General features: G+C 29.7%; 3 protein-coding genes across 6 annotated transcripts; all 3 read right to left on the bottom strand.

Annotated features, from left to right (window-relative positions):
- Positions 1-1,722: 1,722 nt before the first annotated feature.
- On the bottom strand, positions 1,723-9,704 carry Tp53inp (Tumor protein p53 inducible nuclear protein). 4 transcript variants are annotated; one of them, XM_083098562.1, is made up of 4 exons: positions 9,613-9,704; positions 4,850-5,016; positions 3,751-4,232; positions 1,723-3,657 (listed from the first exon to the last, which is right to left on the bottom strand). In XM_083098562.1, exons 2-4 carry the CDS (start codon positions 4,998-5,000, stop codon positions 3,511-3,513), a joined length of 780 nt encoding a protein of 259 aa, XP_082954688.1. In that variant the 5' UTR covers positions 5,001-5,016; positions 9,613-9,704; the 3' UTR covers positions 1,723-3,510. The 4 variants fall into 4 exon arrangements, with proteins under 4 accessions (XP_082954688.1, XP_082954685.1, XP_082954686.1 ...); XM_083098559.1 differs by lacking the exon at positions 9,613-9,704 and adding an exon at positions 8,208-8,393; XM_083098560.1 differs by lacking the exon at positions 9,613-9,704 and adding an exon at positions 7,741-8,135.
- A 35-nt stretch (positions 9,705-9,739) lies between these two features.
- On the bottom strand, positions 9,740-13,106 carry LOC145971178 (uncharacterized protein F13E9.13, mitochondrial). The gene is made up of 6 exons (XM_083098558.1): positions 12,520-13,106; positions 12,223-12,305; positions 11,586-11,726; positions 11,012-11,211; positions 10,540-10,667; positions 9,740-9,971 (listed from the first exon to the last, which is right to left on the bottom strand). The coding sequence occupies exons 1-6, from the start codon at positions 12,590-12,592 to the stop codon at positions 9,769-9,771; spliced, it is 828 nt and encodes a 275-aa protein (XP_082954684.1). The 5' UTR covers positions 12,593-13,106; the 3' UTR covers positions 9,740-9,768.
- A 1,691-nt stretch (positions 13,107-14,797) lies between these two features.
- On the bottom strand, positions 14,798-18,420 carry Eif2beta (eukaryotic translation initiation factor 2 subunit beta). Its single transcript, XM_083098557.1, has 6 exons — positions 18,265-18,420; positions 17,611-17,868; positions 17,096-17,252; positions 15,611-15,801; positions 15,092-15,376; positions 14,798-14,907 (listed from the first exon to the last, which is right to left on the bottom strand). Exons 1-6 carry the CDS (start codon positions 18,280-18,282, stop codon positions 14,863-14,865), a joined length of 954 nt encoding a protein of 317 aa, XP_082954683.1. The 5' UTR covers positions 18,283-18,420; the 3' UTR covers positions 14,798-14,862.
- Between the last annotated feature and the right edge of the window lie 9,365 nt (positions 18,421-27,785).

Here is a 27,785-nt window from a genome sequence, read left to right as displayed (position 1 = left end):
AAAGTGTGAGCAAAGATTTCTTTATCCTAATTGGTCAACTCAACGCTACTCTAAAATTTCCTATTTACATCTTAATTGGATGATTTTATAGTACTTCCTAGTACTTCCTAGAATCACTGTTTAATAGAGTGAATGCAACTAAAAATAGATAATTTAAGACATTTTCAAAATAATTTTTAAAAAAATGAATACAAATAAATGTACCTAACGAAATATTTACATATAAATACATTTAAAAGTTTATAAATGATTAGATCTTGCCGCCAAAATTAACATTAGTTTTAAAATTGAATGTAAATAAATCGAAAACAAATCACATACATGGATTTAAATATAAATATAAATGAACACAATTAAATTTAAGATAGCTAAAAAATAAATAAAACAAATTAAGTAGATAATCTATGTATTTTATATTTGTATGTAAAGCAAGTATAAATCTAAACAAATTTTTGTTTGAATGATATACTTCAACGTACAGAGTATCTTTTCAAAAAAATCTAGGCTCTGAAATAAATTTTATCAAGTATACAGTGATAGATAGGTACATTATTGTTCTTGTTATAAAAAATGAGTTAAAAAAAATCGTTCGAGACGAGAGGAGAGAATCCTTTATTTTGAACACTATGCCATCATAATATATTAATAATAGGCAACTATAAAACGATATTATATATATACATACATATATATATATACATATATATATATATATATAATACAATTACGATACATTTTTTATAGTGCGTCAATTTGAGGATCCAAAGATAAGATCCAAATATAATATAATGTTCAAGGACGTGTGAGAAAATCTGAGGAAAGAAAAGAAAAAAGAGCCACGAAAAATAAATATATATATATCATAGATTCATTATCCAAGGATCTGTAAATTCAGATGTGCAATTTATAGGTCCGAAAATATCATCCAAAGATGTAATTCTATCTAGGCAATACAATAAAAATCCAAGGATCTCTCAGAAGATCAAGAGCTCAATCAATTCATTGATTTAGAAATATCGCAGAACATATAAATTGTTTTAAATCCGGTAAATTAAAATTGCTTATATTATACATATATTTTATAAAGTCTACTTTGTGTAAATTTATAACATGTGTGTGTACATATATATATATATATATATATATATATATATAAAATATATAATATATGCATATATAAAACATAATATGATATAATCATATATTATACATATAATATATAATAATAATATATTATATATTATATATTATATATGGATGTATATATATATATGTATAAACTAGGAATTATATTATATAAATAATCTCTAGTACATATATATATACTTAGAAATACAAAGATTTTTCAAAATTTTAATAATCCTTGAAATTTACAATTTAAGATCAATAATTTGTAATAGCTATAAAAATCCAAGAAAAAAAAGGAAGGAAATTTTAAATATTCCAACATTTTAGTAAATATTTAAAGATGTAATAAAATTTACAGATCAAGAAAAAAATTATTGTAATCCACTCATTTTTAAAAATATATTCAAGTATCTCGAAATCAGCGAGAAATATCAAATATATATAATGCTGTAAAAATTTAAGCAGAATCTCCTCCTGAGATCTAAATTGTTTAACGCTAAATTTGATGATCCATGAATCTGAGAGTCCGAGGATTTTATCATCAAACGGACATGAGGAATTATATATAAGATGCGCAAATAAATCTAATAATAATATTAATAATAATATTTTTACTAAGAACCGAAAGACAGATTGTGGAAGGTACAAAACAATCTTCAAAATTTCGTGCGTGCCATTTGTGTTTTGGTTCGTGTGAATACACCTTACGCACATTATGTCATTGTGTCAAATAAATAATTATATATAACTAATAGAGTTTTAGCGTTAAATGATACAGATTGAATATATATCTCTTAATTATACTAATATCGTTATACATCCTTGTGTCTTGTTCGTTCGAGGACTTTGTTAACCCTTTCAAGACAAAGTTATGTTTCTCAAGTATTGCTTCGGTCAATTGTACAAGGCCACAAATTTTAAAAAATTCTTTTGTACATTTGTATATTTCTTCATTTGTTTTCTAGAATATAATTTATTGAAAAAAATTGATCAGAATTTATTTCGTAAGACTGATTTATCAACACTCGATATATCATAAAAATTTAAAAATCATTTCTTGTTTCCATGTTTTTTATGAGGGCAAGAATTCACTTTATTATCTCTCGTTAAAAATAAGTTGAGATTAATATATTTTTTTATTCTTGAACATAATGATTTCATTAATGGATTATCTATGTAAAATACGTAGGGATTTATGTAAAGAATCTTATATGAAGAGAGGGAGGGTAAAGGACTTTGTTATCAAACATTTTCTTTAAACTTCTTTATGTCTATGATCTTTTTTAGAAAGGGTTAAACATGTCATTCGAACCTTTTTTTTTCTAAAAAGAGCTAAACATGTCACATGTATCTTTTATCATCATTACCAAATGTACACACTTCCTCGTACACTTGTGCGAACAAGAACGCATTTGACGAGTAAAATTTCGTTACAATGAATTCCGAATCGGTCGAGCAACTTGAGATCACTGTTCTGAGCAGCAGCATTTCTTACAAGTCGCAATTGTCACATTTTTGTTATAAGCAATTCTTTTGTTTCTGCTGCACATATGTTATATTTTCACTTGAATAAATAATTAAAATAAGTCGGGGATTATATATATATATATATAATAATAGATAAAATAAATCTGGAATTACATACAATTATATATAATATTATATATAATATATAATAATTATATATAATATGTACATAACATATGTGTATAATTATATATAATACATAATAATTATATATAATTGGCAAACACACTTGTCAGTTTTGCAGAGCTTTGTCATCTGATCTATATTGTCTTACATAAATTGCATAACAATGGACAGATCAAGCCGCCTATTCTTTGACTGAGAGTCTGACCATTTTCGACTTTTTATTAATTGATTTAGTTCGAAGAATTAGGCTGAATATATTTCTCATGTTTTCTTTCCATCACTAGCGAAGAAATGTTATCGAGAGTCATTTGGCGCGTTATTGAATTACAATCACGCGTACAACAATCAGCCATTTTTGCATAATGTATCAAAAGAGATTAGAGTGAACTCTATAACAATTATTACTAAACACTATCGCCGTACACACATACATACATATATATATACATACGCACGCATTCGGTATAAAATCTAATAATAGCCAGACTCTCATCTAAGAGGTTTATCTCATGTCAAGCAGATTAATTTGTATCATCGACGAAAAAATATGGACATAGCATATACTGCGAAACAGTAAAAGACTATGTTACTTTTTCATCGATGATAATTATTATAAATAAGATCTTTTGTGTCATTGCAGCGAAATTTCACCGAGTAATCAATTGTCATAGCGTTGGTCGTCGTGTTTTAGGAAGATGTTTAAGTACAGATTGACCTGAGATCGGATGACTAGCATTTTCGGTTGTTATTGGCGCCGCTATGACAAACGCGCAAACGGTCCTGACGACGTAGCCGCTTGCCTTTTGCTTGACGCACCTTGTTGCTCCTTTCCATGCGGGCCCTCTTGAGACTCTGAGTCGAGCGTTTCTGCAACATCTGCCCAGACAAGAGTAGCGAATTTTTAATTTAACGATCTTATATTAAATGCTTCGTATCTTTAATTATGAATTTTAAAGATATTAAGCTCACCTCCTGAGCTCGTTCCTGGGCGGTCCGGAGCTGTTTTCCGATCCTAGCACTGTTATTATTATTGCTATCTGATGCGGGCAGTCTGTCGTTGTGGATGGCTTGCAATTCTGCAACAACTCTACGCGACAATTCATCGATGTTACTTCGGTCTAGACTGCTGTCCAAGGACGTAGATACGGTACAAAGCGCGGAGGATGTGGAGGACGAGAGATCAGCTGGCGGCGCCGGGGGGACGTTTTGAGGAACGTCAACGGTTTGTCCGACATCGACGTCCTTTTGGCCTTCTATCCACCTGTCCGGCGACGGGGGCGGAGTGTCCGGAGTGACAGGGGGAGACGTTCCTGACACGACGGAGTATACGGACATGCTAGGATGTTCTATCAGCAGATTCTCCATTGGCGAGGTTGCCACTTTAATGGGCCCTTCTTGGGTGAACACTGCCGGTGGCATTTCATACCACGGCTCCTCCAGCGTACCCTCAACTGGAAGAACAGAAAAGAAAGCGCGTAAGCACATAATCAGTCGAAATAATCAAGATGCTGTAAAGTATAAAAATAAAAAGGATAAAGAAACTGATTTCACAAAAGTAAAAAATTATAGTTCAAAGAAAAGAAAACGAGTTAAAGAAGAAAAGAAAGTTGCTGTATATATATATTGTATACATATTGAAGTATATACACTCAATGGATTTCATTCAATAAAGATTGCAGAAGTTATACTTCAGATAAGATGTATCACTATATAAATAAACGAAATCTGCCATAGATAAGGCATAGAATCAATATAAAAGGACTCGTTTCGTAATCGAGATTCCGGAAGTTACTACTAACAATAAGTTTATTATAATTCTTGTGTATAACAAAATTGAATAAATTGTCATACTCATAAAATTGAATAAATGAATAATATGTGAATAATTAGGTAATGACTAAAAACACTATTGTGATTATCTCTATCACACGTAAATATTTTTAAAAAAATCTTGATCAAAATTAAAAATTAGAATAAAATTTAATTAAGATAAAATGGTCTTTCTCTCCCTCTGTAAACACACATACATAGTTTTAAGTAAATTACTAAAAAACGATAAATTATGTACCAGTTCGGTCAATGAGGATCCATTCATCGTCCTCGACCTCCACTTGCCTGAATCTCCGCATTATCCCTCGGGTTCGAGGATCCTCTTCGAGTGAATCTTGCGTGCCGGAGTAATTACTCCCAAACAAGTAACCGACAAAATTGCCCAACATCCTGATCGTCTGATGTCTGTAACACAATAGCCATTCTATATCAATTTTATAAATACATACATATTTTTTATTTGTATAAAAAATATATAATTAAATTAAAATAATTTTATTTATTTATTATTATTGCACAAAGTAATTATTTTTCAATTATTATTTAAAATCATTATTTTAAATAATATAAATAGTAGAAATAAATATTACAAAGTATTTTATAAATTATTTTATAAATAATTACTTTATAATTCTGCTGAATATTTTGATATGCAAAATTAATTTTAAAAAAAATCAATTAATCATTTAAGGCTGTAGAACCATGACCGCAGAAGATAGTGCGTGAGTGAAAAAAAATATATAAACACACAAAATACATTGCTATCTATTTTTTGAAAAATTAGCAAGTTTACGAAAAACACAAACAAGAAAGAAACACATAATATTTTTAATAGAGAATATGAATAAATGTTATCCACAAATTTCATTTTTTATTGATTTCATTATACTAAACAATTCGTTCGAAAATTGATGTTTTAATCGTTTTTTTTGAATAGTGACATTTTTCAACAACTTCTAACTAACTTTCGCCCTTTGATTTAAGGTAAATCGTATTATTTATCCCGCTGGAAAAGAGGAAGGAGAAGACAAGGAAGAAAATTGTATTCTTAGATAAAGACCTCTAGATTCTAAAATGGATTCTTGGATCTCTGCATTTTGACTTTAACTCTATTTCTCTATCTCTCTTTCTCTTTCATTTTGTTGTATAATCTCGATGAGTTTTCGTGGGCGCGCGAACGAGGTGATCACGTCGACCTTGATCTCGAATTTGCTTCTCTCTGGCTAGAAGGGCAACGAGTCCTCTCTCAGCCAATAGTTTTCCTCGGTGCATAACCACGTGCCAATTATATAATTACAAGTATCCGAACTGACACGAATGTACATGCTTATAATTCATTTTCTCGATGTTATCTTAATCCAACAGTAAATCCTCCTTCAGATTTATTATTAGAGTCTTGTTAAGATTTGCATAGATATACATACACACTCTGTCAAATACACGTAATAGCCCATTGTGGTATGTTTAGACCGATTTCATTCGATAAAGTCGACCTTAAAAGTTTTTTTGATGTAAATTTTTCAGAAAAATATTACACAAAGATTTTTTCATTACACGATATACACAAAGATAGGCAGACATACTCAATATGATCAATAATTCAATAACCATTGAAAATGTTATACATATATGTGATAATCTCTTTAATTTTCTCCTTAATTTTCTAGAGATAAAATGACGTATAAATGATTCTGCTTTCTATTTAATTTAAAGATTTAATTTTTTGCAATTCAAAAATTATTAATATAACTGAATTTTCCAAGAAAAAATAATAAAATAAAAAGTAAATGCAATTTAATAAATGCTAACAAATTAAAAATATTAAAATAGATTTGCAAAAACTATTAGGGAGCAGATTAAAAAAAAATAGATTTTTTTTAACGTAGACGGCATCTGTAAATTTATTTGAAAGAATTCACGATTGAATGCAAATGTAACAGTTTTATAACATCTTACACGTCAAATCACGACATTGCATAAACGACAATTTTTATACGATAATAATCTAACGCTAACTCTAATAAAAAAATCATCACATTTGTGTGTATATGTGAGTGAGTTTATGTAAAAAAAAAAAGAAAAAAAGATTGTATAATTTATTCTTGCCATATCATCCTGACTTATTTCGCAATTGGCTGCATGATTCACGTGATTTTAGAATCCGAACTATTACCCGACTAGCGATACTAACATCTAAAAGATTAAAGTATAGTTAATCTCCTTCTGTTTTTTTCTTCATTATGCAAACTTTCAATTAATGCAAAATTAAGTTAAATGAATCGTACAATAACAACGTATAACGATGTGTAATCGGCCCTCAAGTCGCTCTTCTATCGTTGCTGATCCATCTTTAATTAGCATATTTTTTATGGAAAATTCTCATCTTGAAAAAAATAGCGTAAAAATAAGACGTATAAAATAAAACAAAGAAATTCATATGACTTTCTCCCCCTCCTCTCTCCAATATCTCTCTTCTTTTTCCATTCCCTCCCCCCCCCCTAACTCTCTTTCTCAGTAATCACAACTTGACATCCTAAAGTCAGAGTTGTCTCGTCCTTAATGTTTTTATGGGTTTTTTATGTTCTGTCTTTGTGTTCTTCGTTACGTATACTAAGTGACAAAGTTATATAAAAAAAAGATAACAAAAAATGAGGAAAACCGTTAATGAGACATTTCGAAATATCGCTGTCGTTCCGATGAATTTTCTTCATTATTTTGTTTCGCATTTTCTTATTTCAAAAAAAATACAAGAAGTATACTTTCAGCAGACGGCAATCTTATTCTTTTCGCTCCTCAAATTTCATCATCCTTTATAAAATCGAAATAAATGATTTATCGATAGAATATAACGATAATTGCGAAAATTCATGAAAATGGCTCTAGGATCGCCTCTCCCGCGACAGATTACTCCAGTTTGCTGTCTTACTCCGTTTTCGAATTTTCCTCAGATACACGCACACACACACATACGCACGCGCTGGAGCACGCACCCTGATCGTGTAAAGCAGCTCGCTTTACATGATAAAGAAAGCGAATAAATTCGACGTCATTTAGCTATCGTTCCACTTGCTCTCGCTCGTGAACGCCTCATTTTCCTTCTTTTCCCGAATTTCCCTCACTTTCTCGTACCGTACAAGCCATCGTACCGTGGCGTAGCTCCGAGACTGAACGTCTCAACCGTACAACACAATCGCGAAAATCATTATTCGCCAGGATTCGTCTCGCTTATAGACTTTGCACTCCTAGTTCTCCTCTCCTTTCTTCTCTCCGGAATCTCTGTCACATTTGATTCGAGCGCGTCAATAATCTCCGAAACCGTGACAAGATACAAGTGACAATACGATCGCAGAAAAACCATCGTCGTCATCACTGTCATCGTCTCCCCGTCGTCTTCGGTTACGTCAAAGTACATATCAACTCTCTGGAAATGTATTATCGTCGACACAATGCTATGCACACAATACTACGAAAATAAAATAAAATAAACGACATACAGTTACTGAAGAAGAAGGAAGAGAGAAAAAGAGACTCGCAAATATAGAAAAAAAAAATGAAGAAGATACGATATGAAAAAGCTTGCAAAACAATCAACTCGCCTGAATAGTATCGCGTTTGAGGAGCCGTGGTAGCAACTGCTCGCCGTCAGCTGATTTCGACTGTTGGCTGGCTGGCTAGGCGACCGATTACGAGGCGCTGTGCGGGGGTGAGAGGCGAGATTGGCGAGGACGGTGGAACGGAGGGGAGTAATTTCCGGGAGCGGGGCTCGAAAGGGAAAGAGGAGAGGTAGTTGGACGCAGCGGACAGAAATGAGTTGCCTGGGAGAAGAAGGGATTTTAGGAACGGGAGAAACGAGGTGGAAGGGGAATTCCCCCTCCCACCTCCCCCCTCTCGCCTCCGCCTCCAGTCATCAGAGCCAAGGGAATAGCGAGGGCGAGGGTTACAGCGTAGAAGGGAAAGACAATGTCGATGTATGGACGGGAGGAGGAGTGAAGAGAGAGGGGGGAGGAATAGGGTAGGGTGGTGCTTCATAGAGCGATGTCAGGGGTGTATTTTGACGAGTGTGCTTGGTATAGATCCGCGGAGTCGATACGTTGCGTTAGAATAATGATTTTTTTTGCCCTCTCCTGTCCGCTCCTCCCCTCCTAAAATGCTGATTCCAATGGTTCTTTGGATTCCACGATTAAGAGATAGCCTCCTGATTTTATTTATTGGCGTTTGCGTCTTCTATCTTCGTTGGCAGAGATTTCTCTAAAATTATTATTCGTATCGCGATAGAATAAAATATTTATTTTGATCTCACAAGGATCCTTATATATCGAAAAATGATGAAATTCGAGGAATAAGAAAAGGATAAGTAAGTGATTTACTCAAAATTTATTTGTATTTTGATGTAGAAAAAAAAGTTATAGACTTTGAATTTGATTTAATAATATTCTATTTAATATTTATAATGTAATTTTCGTATTTGTGCTCGGTATTGTATCTCAAATACTTCTGATAAAATATTTGAGATGATTTGTAAACTCTATCTGAGAGTATATGCATATATCTTGACTTTTTTTGTTTAAATATAGATATTCTCAATGTGTATCTAACAACTCTGACATTTAGTGTTTTTGTTAAGAATTTTTATAAGATTCTTAATTTATGAAAAATTTTTTAATTTGTAAGATTATCATTTTATATAAATTCCGAGATTTTAAAATAAATTTTAAGTAAATAATAAATCTTACTCTATTTCTTTCTTTCTTGGAAAATCATATCAAATCTTTAAATATCGTCGTATTGCATTTCCTCGTTTCGCAATTCGTTTTGCAAACTACTTGTCTCGTCTACCTTTCGCAAGATTTTGTCGTGTCGAAGTTTCGACTTTGCATAACACATCGTTAACAATGACAGATTTAAAGCCCGACGAATTTTAGAACGAGTCGCTTTTCCAAGCTGAAACAGCTTTATGTCTCTTCTATTGATACAATATACAGAGATTTATTTTCTTCGTACCGTGTGTCTCTGTGGTTTCCGGAGGCACCAAAGCGCCAGCTTCGTGAATGCGCGATATTCAGCCCTGACGGCGACAATCGAAGCTCGCTCAGCTGGTCGAACAGCTGCCGGTCTCCGGCTGGCTCCCTCGCGCGCTGCCTACAGAATCGCGTGTCGTCATAGGCGCTGTTGGCCTTTTAAATGTCCGACAAAGGCCTGGACTCTCTCCGGATCGGGCGCGTTCTCCCATCGGCCGGCTGTCTTCAGGTATGATCCCACAATCAGCGCGTCCGCCGCGTTCGCGTAATTGTCCACGTTGTCCAATGTCACGCCCGAGCCGATCAGCAACGGCAGCCTCGCCACGACATGCTTCCGCACTTCTGCAAGGTGTAATATGTACATAAGGCGTCTCTCACGTATCCCGAGTTTCGCGAGTTCAATTCAAATCATCATCGCATATCGTCGCGACTCACTACCTCGTCTCGAATTTGATTTCTTTTTTTTCTTTTGATCTTTATTAGATACACACAAGATAAACCTCTATGCTTGTAGCTGACATGATGTCATTGAGATCAATAATATCAATAGTATATATATACCCTTATGTTTGAGTTCAATTCTTTAGAATTTATTTTTTTTTAGTTACATGGAATGTAAAATATATATAAAAATGTCACTTCTGATTAAGCGCTAATTTTTAATGTTACGTATACGTGAAAGATATATAGTAATAATAGGAAAACAATGCGAGAGAAAGTGCTAAAACTACAAAAATTAAAAAGATCCGGTTGTTTATCAATTTTCTATCCATTTATAAAAGATAATAGAAATTTTAACCAATGGACCTGATGTATAATTTATGTATATATCAATTATTTGCACCTAAAAATATATGTCTTCTTTGGAATCGTATCACGTTATGTGAGACACAAGGAAAAAAGAAAATACCTGAAAGATCCCTTACGCTTACTTCCTCTCCGGTTGCATTACCGGTTAATATAACACCATCGGCTAAAAAAAATTCCGCAGCTTTTACCGTCTCCAACAAGCTTACGTCGGAAGTAATCGCGTGCGAGCTGTAAAAATATCGGAGAAAGATGACGAAAGAATAGAATGTTTACGCAAGACTCTATTTTCGCGACATAAAATTACGAGGAGGGAAAGGGAAGCACAGCGTCAGCGTATTATTATATATATATATATATATTTAATATATTCTCTCTCTCTCTCTCTCTCTCAACTCTTTAGAAAAATTCCGAATGCAGATTCATGACGCTATTTTGTTAGTGTTTTTTTAAATCATAATTTGTATTATATGATAATTTAAATTATATAATTATAATCTTATAATTTTAAATTAAATTATAATTATAATATTAATTTTTTTTTAATTTCTTTTCATTAATTCAAATAATCTCACCTATGCTTTTTCTTGACGTCAGCGAAAATGAGAATGTTGTCGGCGTCAATCTGTCTTCTATATCTTAATAAAGTTCCGGCATTTGCATCAATAAAGCCTTCATCGGCCATGTGGGAGAAGACGAATCCTTCGGCTCTAATAAATTGCAATCCCGCAGCCTTGGCAACCGCGATCGCTTCTCTGTTGCACCCTGCGAGAATCTATCAAAGTATAATATTCGATCATTTAAATAACTTGATGAACTTGTGAAAAAAGAACAATATATAACAAATATTAAATATAGGATAATTATAACGTTAATTAATGTGTCAAATTTAACGTTAGATGATATTAAAGAAAAAAATTAAATTGATATCATTAAAATCAATAATGTGTGTGTATTAGAATAGTTTAATAAATTTAATATAAATAAAATTGTTAATAAATTAATCTTAATATATCTTAATTCACCAACACTTTAATATTAATAATTTTAATATCATCTTGATAACAAATTTAATATTTATAAACTGACGAACTTTGGACTTTAAGCGAGAAAAATATTATATATGTGCATGTGTCGATTTTTTAATACCTGAACGCCACATGCGATATTTTGCGGCACAACTTTTCTAACTTCCGAACAAATTCTTGTCATCATAGTTGTGATCTCCGGTGACAGATCTCTCTGCCTAACGTAGGGAATATCGTGCATATTTTCAATCAATATGCCATCCTAGAAAACACATATGCGTTCAGATCGATGCAATCGCGGGTATTTTCATAGAATTTCATATAAAAAAATTAAAATTAAAAAAAGTTTATATACGTTATTTATATTCTACAATTTATATATCAAATTTTGTCAATTTATATTTTATACTTTATGTGTCAAATTTATTTATACTTTATATGTCAATTTGCTATACGAAATATATTTTACAATTTTAATCTTTAAATTATAAATTAAGCAAATTAAAATCTATTTAAATCAAGATAAGATTTGATTATTTATTTGGATTTTTAAAGTTCAAAAACTGTACTTTTTGAATTGTCTTGTGACTTAGAAACTGATGATGTTTTTATTAAAGGAAATTTAATTCGCGAAAAAACCAGAAAAATCTACAAATAAAAAATAAGCTAGACAGGAAAACTCGAAAATGTCTCGAACATTTCTCATATATATAAAAAAAATCAGTATTATATATATATATTACAAAAAAAAGAATTACCACGTTATAATTCGCGTACATTAATGCCTCTTTCGTCGCATTTTCCACGATTTTCTTGGTGCAGCCTTTATACCTTGGTGTTCCTGACGCACACATACATACATTTATTTTTTGAACCTGAAATATTTCTATAATTTTCCAAAATATCGTGAAGAAAAAAAGGAAGCGAAACGAATTTACTGACTATTAATCGTAATTGAAGCGATTAGATCGACCTACAATTATAATCGAGTTCAATTATCATATACGTGATCAAGAAATTAATCAAGCGCGACAAGGATAGAGAAGTTCATGTACCAGGGAGCGCTCCCACGTGCACCATTGCTATAATTGAGCAGGGTTGTGGAAATAATTTCCGGAACCTCAGCATATCACGGGTGATAAATAATCGGACGTGTATGTACAATCTAGCAGCGCCAAAGCCAAAGCCAAAGCAATAAAACAGCCGCTGTATCGAGAGATGCTGGCGAACGCGAATCAGCTGACTGGCTGACAGCGCGTAGTTGCGTTTATTTACTCTTTTTCTTTCTTTCTCTGGCTCTCTCCCCGCGCTGAATTCTCGATAATCTTTTTTTTCTTATCACGTTTCTTTGTGCACTTCTACTGTGCCTCTCTCGATCCCGCGACGTTAGGTCAGACCGGTTTTTGTGTGCACGCTTGGCACAAAGCCATATGTGTGTAAGAAATATTATGAACGCTAAAATAAACGTTCTAAAGGAATTACTAAAAAAAAGAAATAAGATAATTTTTAAGAATAATCTAACACACACACACAGACATCCTTTTATTAGTCGAACTAATTGTAAGCCGCTATACTTTAACGCGCATGCGCGCAAAAAACCGGCTGCCAACTTAAAAAAATATAGTTTTTTCATAAAACGCGCCGAATACGTCGACTTTTTATAAAAAGACTAAGGTCCATATTCTGAATCCTCTTTTATCGATAAAAGAGGATTCAGAATATGGACCTAAATTTATAAATAATAATTTATAAATTATTTGCTTTATAGAGTACAAAATTAAAATATAATTATTACTATAGACGATATGTTTAAAATTTTAATTTAATTTCTGGATTTTTGACACAAAATGTGTAATATAAGTTTGACATACTTACTTATTATGTATAAATATAATTTTTTTAAGATATAAATATTTTTTCACAATTTTGTTATTAATTTGCTTTATAATTAATTAAATAATAATTATCTTTACATATTTAAACTGTAACATTTCTCCAGAGTGCACAAAAAATGTTAAATAACTTAATTTAAAAAATATTTCTTTATTATTCTTTAAATATTGATTTTTATTTATTAGAGATTTATTATACATGTTATACATTTATTTTAAAGAGTCTTTAACCAAATCCTTCAAAAGTATTCGAAAAAACATGAAATAATTCGAAAAATTTGTCTAGCCACGAAATAATTGAATCAATTATTAAAAAAAAACTGCTTTATATAATATCTTAGATTTTTATGCTTACAAAATTTTGCAAATTTGGTAATAATTTTGCAAAATTCTGTTCTTTCGAATCTGATTTATGTATAAAAAAATAAAAAATTACTACCTATTTTTAATCAACTGTTAACAACAATCCATTTTCTTTTTCAACCATCATATTCTTCATCTAAAGACTTTTCTTATAAAGTATTTAGATAAACAAGTAAATAATATTGCAACAAATGTAATTTTATTTAGTTTTTACTTAGAATAATATTAATTATGAAAAAAATTAGAAATAGAAAATTAAATGATTATTTTTTTTAACCAGTGTCGATATTTTTTTTCCATATACAAATCTCAATCATAATTGTATTAGAAATTGATTTGAAAACAAATGTAGAAAATATTATATAATCTAAACTACATCATAAGTTTAATATGTTTTAATAAAAACATAATAAATATTTGTTTTAGCAAAAATGACTAGATTGTAAGATCCTTAACTTTCTTTAATAATTTTAATAATCTAAATAATCCATAAAATCTTCTCGCTCTGTGCTCCATTATTATGAAAGTTTTGATTCGTGAGATGTTTTAAAGTTTTTTAAATCCCTAATACTTTGAATTTGGAAGTTCTTTATCCTTAAAAAAATTTATAAATATTCTCAGAAATATTATAATCTAAGAATTTAAATTTGAAGCATTTTGGAGTTAATGTATCTTAAGAATCAAAAATACGATAGTTAATAGAACATAGAACGAGAAGATTTCATGAAATTATTAAGACAAAAATTTTACAATAAAATAATTTTTTTACATTATCATCAATACATAATGACCAAGTTATGATACTATCTGCGCTCCTGTATTCAAATCAAACTGTAATTATCACAAATAAAACTTACATATAAAAAAATATCGACACACAATAGATAAAATAATATTAAAGAATATAAATAATAAAATATAAAATTTAAAGATACTTATGTGAAATAAATTTTCAAAAGTCTGCATTCTAGAATACAAGTGTAGTTCTAGAATTTTTCATATAGAATACAAGTGTATATAAATAATTTTAAAAAAATGTAATTGTATTGAAATCAATTTTTGGAATGCATTCAATAAATCTGTACCATTTTTTTTCCATAATATTTTATTTGCACTAGCGTTTTCTTAGATAAAGAAAATTGCTTAGGCAGTTTTCGCACGAATAGCAGCGCGTTTCCCTGTAACAGCCTGTGGAACAGATATAAGAAAAATATTATTTGTAAAATTATTTTATCTTAATATATATATATATATATATATATATATATATATATATATATATATATATATATATATATATATATATATATATATATATATTGATCATATAATATAATAACGTCACTACGTCATCTCAAATACAATAACTTACTTGGAATCCAGACTTTATGCTAGCGACGGAGCATCTCGAGCCACATGTCTCGCATTGCAAAAAGAAGAGTCGAGTATCTTTTTGAAGGATCGTGTCTGGCGAACGACATGTATGACATGTAACATATTCCTTGATATATCTCCTAAGGACGTTCTCTATTTGTTTCTGTTGGAAACGACCTTTGATAATCAATTGACTGTTACCGTCGACCGAGCCGCTCGTACCCAATTCGGCCAGCAAAAAGTCTAGTAAATGTTTTGGCTGCCTATGTAATGTTTTACAAATCTGCAAAACAAATGTATTTACAAGATACAAATTCGCAGATAGAGAATGAGAGAAGGACACAAAGTACATATTAAATAATAATCATAATAATAATGTTATATGTACATATATATATGTATACATAATTATTAAAAATTATGTAAATAATTAATGCAAAATAAATAATTAATGTGTGAATTAACTATTAATAATATACTTATAATAATTTCAATTAATAATTAAAAGAGCACATACCTCGGTGAAATTGGCGAAAGACGTTTTTTTCGTTCCAATGCGTACCACTTGTGGCGGACGCATAACAAACTTCTGTTTCTTACCAGCCACCATATCAGGATTCTTCTCTCGCATGATATTAAATACTCTAACTAATAATTCATCATATGTATAATCCCTGTCCGAGCCCACCCACAAACTCGGTTCCTCCACTGAGAAAAAAGAACAGAAAAATTGTTATCTAGTATTAACTAGATAAAAGTTATATAAAAAACAACTGTTAATAAATTTTATCAAACTTATATGTGAAAAGATTACAATTGAGCAAACAAGAGTGCAAGTAAAAGCAATATATGTAATATTCATAGTGTTTAACATTAACAATTTTTAGTAATTTAATTGATAAACATGTAGCGTAATCTAATATTGCACATATGGAGATATAGAAAATGTTTGTAAAATATAGAGATATTTTAAATATATGGAAAATTTTTCCCAAATCATAGATACAAATAGCAAACTTAAAGAAAGAATATTTTAAAATTCTTGATTTTAATAATGAAATTTGTTGAAAATTTATTGAAAAAATTTTTCTTTCTTTTTTAAATAAGTTACAAAGCAAATCATTATTTATGTTTAAAATATCTCTTCTATTATTCTTAATAATGCACAAAGTTTTTAGAAGTTTTTGTGTGAATCTTAATACTAAACTCTTTCTTCACAAATATATTGTAAAGAATAAACACATTTATGCAATGATATTTAAAATAAAACTATGTAACTCTTTTATATATGTACACAGTTATATACATATGTATATCATGTTTCTTTTCAGTCATTGCACTAATTATTGAAAAATTTACCAACTAAATCTATTTAATTAAAGAATATTGAACAGGATGCAATATTGAACAGGATGCAATCATGAATATTATTACTCACACACATACACATAACACACATGCACATGCATGCATACACACTTAAATTTTTGCTTTATGCATAGTTTTTAATAAAATTGAAAAAAAATTGCTTAAGATTTCTAATTAAAATTATAGTCATTGCATAAAAGCATTTTTAACTAATATCTCAGCTAAGTTATATACACATTTTTATATTTAAAAAAGATACAATACACTCGAGTATTAAAGTTTTGTTGGTATATGTTAAATGTGATAAATATAATATATATTATGTACATATGTGATATATATGTACATAATGCTTAATATTTTCTAAATAAAAATTGATCTTCTTTGCTGTAAAATATGATGTAAAAGATTTAAATCTAAATATTGATTTTATTAAAATTAATGAAATTTATGAGTGCAAGAATAATTAGAGAATAATAAGTGCAGAATTGATGCAATTAGAAAACACAAAGCATATGTCTTACCATACTCTGCACTTCGCTCAGATTCAGTGCAGCATGTTAACAAATAATGAGTAACATAAACAACTAGATGCAAAAAAATATTGGCACAAGTCATTTCTTATGATACATACCATTCTCCTTATCTTCAATTTCCTTGCGTTCCTCTTCAGCTACTAATTCATCAAGATCCTTCTTCTTTTTTTTCTTCTTCTTTGTCTTTGAGAAGTCCATATCTAAGTCAAAGTCATCATCCATTATAATTTCTTCAACTTGTTGCTCTATAGGTTCCTGTTCAATAAATAACAGAATTTCAGAAAATTTATAAAACATAACTTTATCAAGTCTTATTACTTACTATTAAAAGAAACTTATGTTAGATGATTTTTCAATTTGCACAATTAACTGAATTATCTACAAGATTAATTTTTTATTTAATATATACTATACACATCCCCTTATTTAATTATATTATTTTTTAAAATTATTTTTTATTTATTAAAAAAAAATAGCTATCTTCAGAAAATTGTCAAACAAAAATAATTAAAGTTTAATCATTAATAACAGCAGTAAACAAAAGAGATTAAGATGAATAAAAATATTCAGTATAAAAATATTGGCTTCCACAAAAATGTTTTTTTATTCTTACCTCTTTCTTGGTATCGGGTAAAGCTGCTTCTAACTCATCTAAATTAAAAGCCTTTTTCTTCTTTTTCTTTTTTTTACCGAAATTTTCCAGATCCAATGTCTCGTCATCTTCGACAACTGTAGGTTCAGGCTCCTGATTCTCTTTGTCAACAGTGTTTTCAGTCGCATCACCGCTACTACCTCCTTCGTTGAAAGCTGCATCAATATCAAAAGTAGTCTTCTTCTTTTTTTTCTTCTTTTTCAAGGTTGGATCAAATACCTAAGAAAAATTAAACTAAGCAATACTATTTCTTATTTTTATAATTTCACAATTATACAGATATATGAGAATATAATGTAAATATGTATAAACATATTACTTTTCATAAAAATTTTTTTGCAATAATTAAACAAATTATTAAACGACAGCGAAACATTCGCGTGGAACAAAGATTTTGAGGTTACTAAATTGATAATTTTCTCCTCTATTTTTTCTAAATATACTTGTTCACCGAGAAATTAATCCTTCGTGAGGAGATCCTTTGTAAATAACGAGAAGAAAAAGCGAAACATAATATTCTCTCATAGAAGAAATTCGAATAAAAGAATAGAAAATATTTACCAATTATGCATATTTACCTGAATGGAGCATTGTTAAGAATTATACTTTACATACCGAATCCTCTTCCGTCATTTTTTTCGATTATAGATCGTTCTCTCGTTACAAATGAAGAAAATTCGAAGTAGTTTCAAGCTCTTGTCATGTGCCACACGTTGCTTCAAGAAAATCGGAGGATTGCATCAGAAAATACTGGAGAACACGATGGCTGTATTCAATTACCAACCCACTCATGCTCCCGATTTAGATAGAATTTTAAAGTACTTAGAAGTCCCTAGAACGCATTTAAAGCGCCTCTATGTTCAGATATTGAACAGAGAGAAGACAGAGATGTCATGGCCTGCTTTTAGGTGATCCCTGAAAGCGATACTCCCTCTATGGACATTGAAAACGTCGACATGAACTACAAAGCCAATGTCCATGAATGTTCTCAGAGGGTAATATATAATGTGCACAATTTCTGGTTTTGTTCCGTGCTATGTGCACGAAATGCCGGTAGCACCAGTTCTGTATAACAAGATACTTATGGATGTAAATTGATAGTAAATAAATTATTTAATCGCGAAAGATACTGTAATATTTAAAGATGAAATAAATATTTTTCTATATTCATTGTCATATTTATATCTTTTTATTTACAAAACACAAAATGCCTCCTGTGGAATAAAAACATTTTTAACCGTATTTCTATAAATCTTCTTAATTAGCAGTAAACTGATCTTTGATATTTATCAATCATTTTTTTAATTATTTAAAAATTTAATTATTAATACATGTATAGAATTTGTCAAATTAATCACTGATTCTTCTGAAGTTTTTATAATTAAGACTCGAAAAATATAGATGTTGCAAAATATTTTAAGTCTCTTTCTTTATATAAAATATAAAAAATTCATATGTTCCATTTTAATATAGCTAACATTATTTTTATATATTTTTATTATAATTTCATACCAACATAATATTTTTATGCTTAATATAATATTTTTATGCTAAATACATATTACAAAATATATGACAAAATATAATACAAATTTAATATAAAATATAATTCGAAATTTAATACAAAATAATTTATTACATGGAATAATTTATTACACGAAAATGTCCAAAATATACGTATAATATAAAATTTACTAAAAATTTTTACATAGTCCAGACGAGACTGATCAGCGAAGATTAATTACGCGACATTTATTATTAATAATAGATATGCAATAATAGAATTTAATAAGTTTTATATAACGTAAATAATCGTGATCAAAAGAGTCATTAATAAAATTATTGATCGTTTCTTCGATTGTAAAAGAAAGTATTTGCATTACTGGCGCATTTTGTATAAATTATCAAAGGAAATATTCAAAATGAAAAGATAGAATAAACTTCGAAATCAACAATTAAATTACTAAATAAATCGCGATTTAAAATTAATAAATAAATCGACAATAATCGAAATATTCGATTGCAAGATACGCATAATTTTTATAATATGATAATCGAAATCATCAATAGACACGCGTGCGATATAATTATTATCACACAAATGATGACAGACGAAGATATTTTAGCAAACATTTGTGACCCGTATTGTTTATGAACATAAAATTTACTGTCCGATTTATTTGCGATTAATACGCGACTTTATATGAATTTTACGATTGAGAATAAAATACATATCCTATTTCGCGCATGATTAGCTGAATAAGATGAAATGAGCTCTATAAGCTTTAAAATATAATTAAAAATCGCGTTGTGACCACGTTTAATAGAAAATAACGGAACGAATGATTTTCAAAGTCCCTCTAATAATCGATGTAATTGTAGAGTTTAATAAGATTTAAATAATGTAAAGAATCACGTTTAAAACAGTCATTAATAAAGTTATCGATCGTCTTTTAAATTATAGAAGAAAATATTTGCACTACCAGCATTTTGCACGAACTATTAAAAACAATATTCAAAGACGTGGAAAGATAAACAAAGCTTCAATGTATAAGTCAACGATTAAATTGTAAGATAAATCGCGATTTAAAATTCCCGAGAAAACGCGACGAATAAATAAATCGATAATATTCGGAATATCCGATTGTGATATTCCGAATGTATTCCGATATGTATACCTTTTATAATATAATAATTGAAGCGCCTCAATAGACATTATAATCGCGCGCGATATAATTATCACATAAATGCGAAGATATTTTGACAGACAATTTGATGACTGTAATATTTACGAATACAGTACTCACTGTCCGAGTCAATTGCGAATCTTTATAAGATAAATCATGACTCGAATTCATGAGAAAACGCGACGAAATAAGTCGATAATATGCGGAATATTTGATCGCGATACGTAATATAATTTTTATAATATAATAATCTAAGCTCTCAATAGACACGTGCGCGATATAATTATTATCACGTAAATATAGAAAATCGAAAATATTTCGACAAACATTTAAGGTCTGTAATGTTTGTGAATATGCAATTCACCGACCGATTTACTTGCGAATTTTTATAAGATAAATCGCGATTTAAAATTCGCGATAAAACGCGACGAATAAATAAATCGATAATATTCAGAATATTCAATTGCAGATACGCGAGTGATATACCGGTAATCCGATAAAAAGAGGAGCGATCTTAAAAATGGAGAACGATTAACATCTTGTTTCTACATCAGATTTCGCAAGATCAATCTGCGAAGAAAAGTTAAGTGATCCATTGAACGTCGGGAACTTCACTGTAGGAGGGAACGAATCCTGGATTTTCCGGACTATTCCCGATAGCAATGATTTCAGTAATAAATCAACGACAATTATCCCTCGTCATTATCTTTAATTCACGAAATTGATATGCACATCAGAAAACATGTTCTTCCATTATTAAGAAATATATTTCTTTATTGAAAATTAAATGGATATAACGACCTTTTTTATTGAAATGCGATTACAAAGGTTATATTTATAAATAATAAAATATATGCATTACTGGAGTATGTGTTAAATGTGCGAACACATAATTTGGGGTACCGTCCGCGCGCGCGAGACAAATTGAACCCGATATCAGCAAGATTTAAAAAATTTCAATTCGAACAGTGCAAAATAAAATAAATCAAATAATTTTAAACAATTAATTCTGGATTAATTCTCTAGATTCTTATTCTTATAACGTTTAAATTAATAATTTCTTTTCTTTTAATCAATATCTTACTGATATAGGGGTACCCATTCGATTTGTCTCGAAATTTTTAAGTATTCGCACATTTTATGTAACATTCATGTATAATTCCGCTTATATATAATATATAACATTATTAAAAATTATAAAAATATTTTGGATACGTGAATTTATGCATGTATTTTATTATACATATATATAAAATGGTAGATACCTAAAAACTAATATTTCAAAATGGCGATGGATGTCCAATACCTGCAAATAGTTTTTTAAAAGAAACTAAAAATTAATGTTAATATCCTCAGCACTTAGAAATAATTTTTCAAAAGAGACAAATTATATTAATTAAAAATATATTCGTTCGTAATCATTTTTATCAAAAAATTTATACAAATTAATTACAATATGAAATTACTTGAAAAATTAAAATTTATACAACGCTATAACCATATTTAATCTAGTATTAAATCTTTCCGGCATTATATATATAGACAATAATAATACCAATCCTAATAATGATAGAACATTTTTAACGAAGAAGAGAAAAGATACATTTCTCTCATCTAAATATATATTATTTAATTAATTCGACGTTAAAGAAGCGTATCGTCGTTGAATTACTACCGAAATCATTACTTTCGGAAATTGCAAGGAAAACCTGGGATTAGTTCCTTCAATCTTACAATAAAAATTCCCAATTTCTAACAGGGCATCGAACTAGACGTCGTGAATAGATCTCACAAGAATGAAGGTGAGAAATAATTCTCCATGATGAAAATTATTTTGACTCCTCGGCGGTACGAGCCACGCAACTTTCATTAAAGTTTATTTAACGGAAGGAACAATGATAACTCTTTTATTAAAACGACAATCTCGTCTAAGAACGCGAAAAAGAATGCGAAAAGAACGCGAAAAAAACACGGTGTTTTCGCAACGGTAATTTATTAATTTATTTATGAAAATTTTCCGATACAAAAAAAAAATTCGTAAATACAAATATAACTGAAAAAATAAATTATTAAATTCATAATAATTAACTCGCGATTCTATAGTATCGAAGGTGATTGTTAAATTTGGTGAAGTTAATATTTAATCGTTGACTTATCACGAATCTTATCGAATCTTCACTCTCTTATTCGACATTTCTTTACATTTAATTAACAATATTTAGGAATATTATCTGACGAGAGGGACAGCGATAAAATTCTTCTGTTAAAATGATAATCTTGTATAAGGACGCGAAGAGAACGCGGAAAGAACACGGCATTTTCGCAATCATAATTTAATAATTTATTTTAAGAATATTCAGTTCCGCGCGATATGGAATTCATAAATAAATAAAGCTAACGGAAAGCATATCATTAAATTTATAATAATTGACTCGCGATTCTGTAACGAAGGCGTCCGTCAAATTTTATAATGCTTATATTTAATCATTAATTTAGCATCGAATTTTTACATTTTATATAAAAATTTTCCGAGTTTATTAATGACTCTTTGACATGAAAATACAAACAGTTACTCTTTTATGAATATTCCAAAAATATATACTACAGAAACAAATACTTTAATTTAATGAATTACTATTATGTTAATTACTATTATGTAATCATTATACGTATACTTTCGATCATTTTTCGTGTAATGTACATAAGAATTTACAATCGTAAATACAATTTCATATAATATAATTATAGTCATAATTGTATTGTATTTTACAATTAAAATATCAATGTTAGATTATAACTAAAATACAATTATAACTATTTATAATTTACAATTTACAATTTACAAATTTATGATGCTATCAATATCAAATAATAATATTCCATTTATTCAAATATTTAATAACATCGATATAATAATTTGATATTGATAGCATTAACATTTGGATTTAATATTATATTTGATTTAATACACATATATTTTTAAGTTTTCAAATAAAATATAACATGTTAAGATTTCTTAAACGTTAATAATTATGCAATTTCTTTAATATTTCTGAAGATAATTTTGATAATTTAAATTTCACTTTTAAAACATTTTTATTTTTAAAACTTGTTATATTTATTTTTACAACGTTTTTAAAAATAAATTCAACTTAATTAAAATAATTTTAATTTACCCTTAGGATTATTGGAATATTAAAAGAAAAAATGAATCTTACTTAATAGCCCTAACAATCCTTTTATTAAAGAATTCTAATAATTTTAATAGCTCTAACAATCCTACTATTACAGAATTCTAATGATCTTAAGAGCCCTAACAACCCTAATATTAATAGAAGAATTCTAATGATTTTACTTAATAGCCTTAACAACCCTACTTCCTGATTAACTAAAATTATTCGAGATTTGAGGAACTTATCTCTAATCATCACCTCACCTAATCATGTATATATTTTAGTCACGTGCCCTAACCGCGTGCCCTAACCGCGTATCCTAACCGTATTCTTCAGGCCAGTTGAACCTACCTTTCGTTGATCCTGACCACTTTCTTTCTCGATCTCTAATCAGAGATCGAAGAAGGAGATAATTACTCCTTCCTTTGCTGGATAATTACCGGCAAAAGAGCGTGAAATATTTACGCTCATTTAGGAATGATCGTTCGATTTCACGATCGTTCGTTAAATATTGAATATAACTTTATTTTAACTGAAATAAAGCCAAATTACTAAAAATTCCTATAAATTATATTTTATAATGAAATATAAAATTAATGTGTGTATTTATCATATTACAAATTATTTAATTAATTAATCATTTGGTTTTATATTAAGTTAAAGTAAAGTTTAAAAACAATATCTACAAACAAATTCTACGATGGATGAGCTATGAGCAATTAGAAGATAAGTGCGTATTATAAGAGTAAATTACCATCAAAAATTGATAAAATTGATAATTATTAATGCGTATCCTTTATTTAATAAATTAGACAAAATCTTTACAAAAAATCTTTTTTTGATCTCTTCCTTTTTTAATTAATATTTCAATATATTTTCGCAATAGATGTAAAGCATAAGTTCGAAAGACCTTATTAAAATTATTTAATTTAATTTAATTAATTTAATTTAATTATTTAATTTAATTTATTTAATTTAATCCATCCTAGCTCATCCATTTTAAGGCAACGGATTTATCTACAATCTATAATCTACATCTACATCTACGTCTACATCTACAATCTCTACGAATCCGTTACCTTAAAGTTAAATAAAAGTTTTTTTCACTCACCGGCACTGATGCGCAACAGCGGAGTTGTTGTTATCGAAGCTAGTTGTCTGTAACATACAAATATAAAACTCATTTATAATAATGCTCATAAAATGCAATTAATATTTAAAAAAATTTTTATCGCGCGGAATTTTATATCCGATGTGTAAAATAATAAGCAGATAAACACGTATGGAAAAATTTTATAAATTTTTGAAACTGTTTTTTAAATAGAAAATTTTATATGACTTTTACAAAAATCTTTCTCTTTAATTCATTTAAATAATAAGATCGAATTATTGTTCGTTTATAACAAGTTGACGATTTATAACAATTAATATATAAATAATAGATATTCACCATCAGGTTGCTCCGCCGATGTAAGATGCCTCTCCCAAGCCTCCTCCTCCTCTCATGTTGTTGGCGCGCGATAACGACACTCCCGCACTCGCGAGCGATATTTTTATATCGCTATTTCCGCTATTTTACGCGCGATACTTAACGGTGTCCGCACTATTTCGGTACGATAAAAAATTTTCTATTTGATCGCGCGATGTATATACTTAATATGTATATACTTTGAACGGCACTCCCGGTTTCGGTACGAGCGAAAATCCCATTTCACTTACAAGAATCAGCTTCGAGTCAACAGGTCGGGAATGCAACGATACAACGAGCAAGGACTAAGCCCAAACCGGAAAGAAGACGAAACGATTGACGGAAATAGAGGAAAATGAAGTTAACCAACTCTTTTTCGCGCATAATTATCCTATCTCGTATCGAACCTGGACCCGCTAAGCACGATTTCAGGTGCTTCGCCCAGAACACGAAGTTTCCCGCGATTGCAGGACATGGCTACACCAGGCTGGTAGACGGCAAAAGAAGAGGATACCCACATTTTTTAAATGCTAACATTCAGCAATTTAGAAAATGGGGAGGCAACCCCTTTTACCGAGCGAAAATCGTGCCTAGGGGAATCCACTCGACTCCTCGACAGGGTTAACACACGCAGTGCGTGTGGCTGTAGACGAGCAAAGAGAAGGGACCCATTGACGACCATTCCGAGCAATCGATCGAGTTCTAACTAATTCGGGCCGAATCACTTGACGAAGCACGAAGCACGAAGCGCGAGTGTACGTTGCATAGCAATGTGTGCAAACTCGAAACATCTCAGTTAGTTGGCATCGGAAGTAGAGACTCGTGACAATAAATGAAATTGGGATTTTATATGAAAAAGTCCAAAAGTTTCGCGAAAACGCGACGACGCGAGAATACTACAACGCGAAAACGCGGTAACGAAGCGCTTGCCGTCCGCGGCACGTTGACGGCACCGACGACGCGAAAGGGTACTTAGCTTCCCATTCAGGCACCTTAAGATTTATCATAAATAGAAAAATTTAAGATAAACCTCAAGGCACCATCCAAGTACTAAGCCCTCCCACCGCGACAAGGTGTACCCCATGGGAGGGTTATATTATATATAATTTTATATATAATATAATACATAATTTGAAATTTATTTTGTAATACAGTACATAAATTTAAATTCGCAAATATAAACGATAAATAAAAATATAAAAGATAAAAGAAAAAATCTATTATATAAAGGAATGTTCAAAATAATTGATTTTAAAACTAATTATTGCGCGCACTTAATTTTTACTTTTAAATAGATATATTTTAATGTTATAAATCGCGTAATTACAAAATAATTTGTATTTCTTATAGATATAAACTTTTAAAAATATGATAAATAAAAAAATTTCTACATTTTTATATATGAAATATTTAAATAAATATATTAATATGAAATGTTTTATAAAATATAAGAAGTATCTGAAAATATTAATTAATAAAAAATTTTATAAATGTTTTAATTATTTTAAAATAAAATGGAATATTTTTTATAAGTATATGTATTATATATATGTTACAATTTAAAATCACTATTAAATCACTATCAAAGAAATAAAACGAAACGTGAAATATGTATATTTTGAATATATATTAATGATAAATAATTTATATATTGTTGCGTCTACGGAACGATATATATCGAATGCGCGCGACACAATCGGCATACGTTGACGTTCGTGTACTCGTAAATAATAACGCGATTTAAGGTGCACAAGAATTTTAATAAACCGCGAGTAACATACAAGAATTCAGAATAATCGTAAATCGGATCACAAATAAACGCGCGTCCGCATAGCTTGACAGCTGGACCCAGACTCTCTAACAGTCATTGTTTATAACAACATCTTGACAACGCGCGCGGAAACGATCTTCTTCGAAAGAATTCAACGGGTGACGAATACATTCAGCGGGACGGGACGCGGGGACGCAAAAATATAATAAATAATGAATGTGATAAATAATTTATATTAGTGACTTACATCATGTCATTGGTCCATCCATTTCCAAAATCTCCTTTGTTCTTTTGCTTTCTTCGCTTTTTCCTCGTGGCACTTTAATCCTCCTTGCACTCATTTGAATTCCTCGTTGCACTTGCAATTGTGTTCAGAGAAAGAATTTGATAATATATGATACGTCTCACATCAGTACTTCACTGCTCAAGAGCCACTGAGCGAATGATCGTAAGTCAGAAACATTGCCGCGGTACTGTTTATATCGCCAAGGTTGACTATGTAAAGGAAGAATTTGATAATATGTGAAACGTCTCTCACGTCACTACACAAGGTCACTGTGCGAATGATAATAAAGCCATGTGACGTATTAACAATAGCGCGATACTGTTTATCAAGGTCGAACACGGTGTTATTGATAATTCTCTCGTTGCCGAAATATTTTCTGTAATATAAAATATTTGCGCGAGGAATATTAAATTATAAAAGTATTTTAATTTATTGATTAAGATTAATTGATTATTTATTAAATCATTCATCACTCATGAAGTCTTTCGTTATGCTAATTATTTCCATCTATAATTCGATTGTTTTACTTCGTGTTTTCTCACAATCCGAATTATATTGAGATTGTTAAGTAGAGTGATAAAGTAACGCGGATGGAATATATTTGTGACTTTAAGTATTAAAATAATAATTATTGTCCGTAAAGATTGCAAACATCGATGTGATTATTTAATATGTTGGATTCCTATCACATTAAATCGATTCTCGATTAAATTGTATATTGTTTAATTAACCAGGATTGAGAAAATTTAAA

Source organism: Camponotus vicinus, unplaced genomic scaffold (assembly GCF_025532165.1).
Source record: "Camponotus vicinus isolate PSW18456_S1 unplaced genomic scaffold, iyCamVici1.0 SCAF_4, whole genome shotgun sequence".
NCBI classification, from domain to species: Eukaryota; Metazoa; Arthropoda; class Insecta; order Hymenoptera; family Formicidae; genus Camponotus; species Camponotus vicinus.
Note: the sequence above shows the minus strand (reverse complement) of the source record. Positions and strands in the feature narration are given on the sequence as shown.

What these genes read in the sequence shown, in the direction of transcription:
- Eif2beta (XM_083098557.1), bottom strand. An exon ending in AATTGAAGATAAGGAGAATG is followed by an intron (nt 15,802 to 17,095) that starts GTATGTATCATA and finishes CTTTTTTCTCAG; the next exon opens with TGGAGGAACCGAGTTTGTGG. An exon ending in CTTTCGCCAATTTCACCGAG is followed by an intron (nt 15,377 to 15,610) that starts GTATGTGCTCTT and finishes TTTGTTTTGCAG; the next exon opens with ATTTGTAAAACATTACATAG.
- LOC145971178 (XM_083098558.1), bottom strand. Translation starts at nt 12,592, where the DNA reads ATGCTGAGGTTCCGGAAATTATTTCCACAACCCTGCTCAATTATAGCA. An exon ending in TGTACGCGAATTATAACGTG is followed by an intron (nt 11,727 to 12,222) that starts GTAATTCTTTTT and finishes TGTGTTTTCTAG; the next exon opens with GATGGCATATTGATTGAAAA. An exon ending in ATATCGCATGTGGCGTTCAG is followed by an intron (nt 11,212 to 11,585) that starts GTATTAAAAAAT and finishes ATACTTTGATAG; the next exon opens with ATTCTCGCAGGGTGCAACAG.
- Tp53inp (XM_083098562.1), bottom strand. Translation starts at nt 5,000, where the DNA reads ATGTTGGGCAATTTTGTCGGTTACTTGTTTGGGAGTAATTACTCCGGC. An exon ending in GATCCTCATTGACCGAACTG is followed by an intron (nt 4,233 to 4,849) that starts GTACATAATTTA and finishes CTGTTCTTCCAG; the next exon opens with TTGAGGGTACGCTGGAGGAG. An exon ending in CCCAGGAACGAGCTCAGGAG is followed by an intron (nt 3,658 to 3,750) that starts GTGAGCTTAATA and finishes TTGTCTGGGCAG; the next exon opens with ATGTTGCAGAAACGCTCGAC.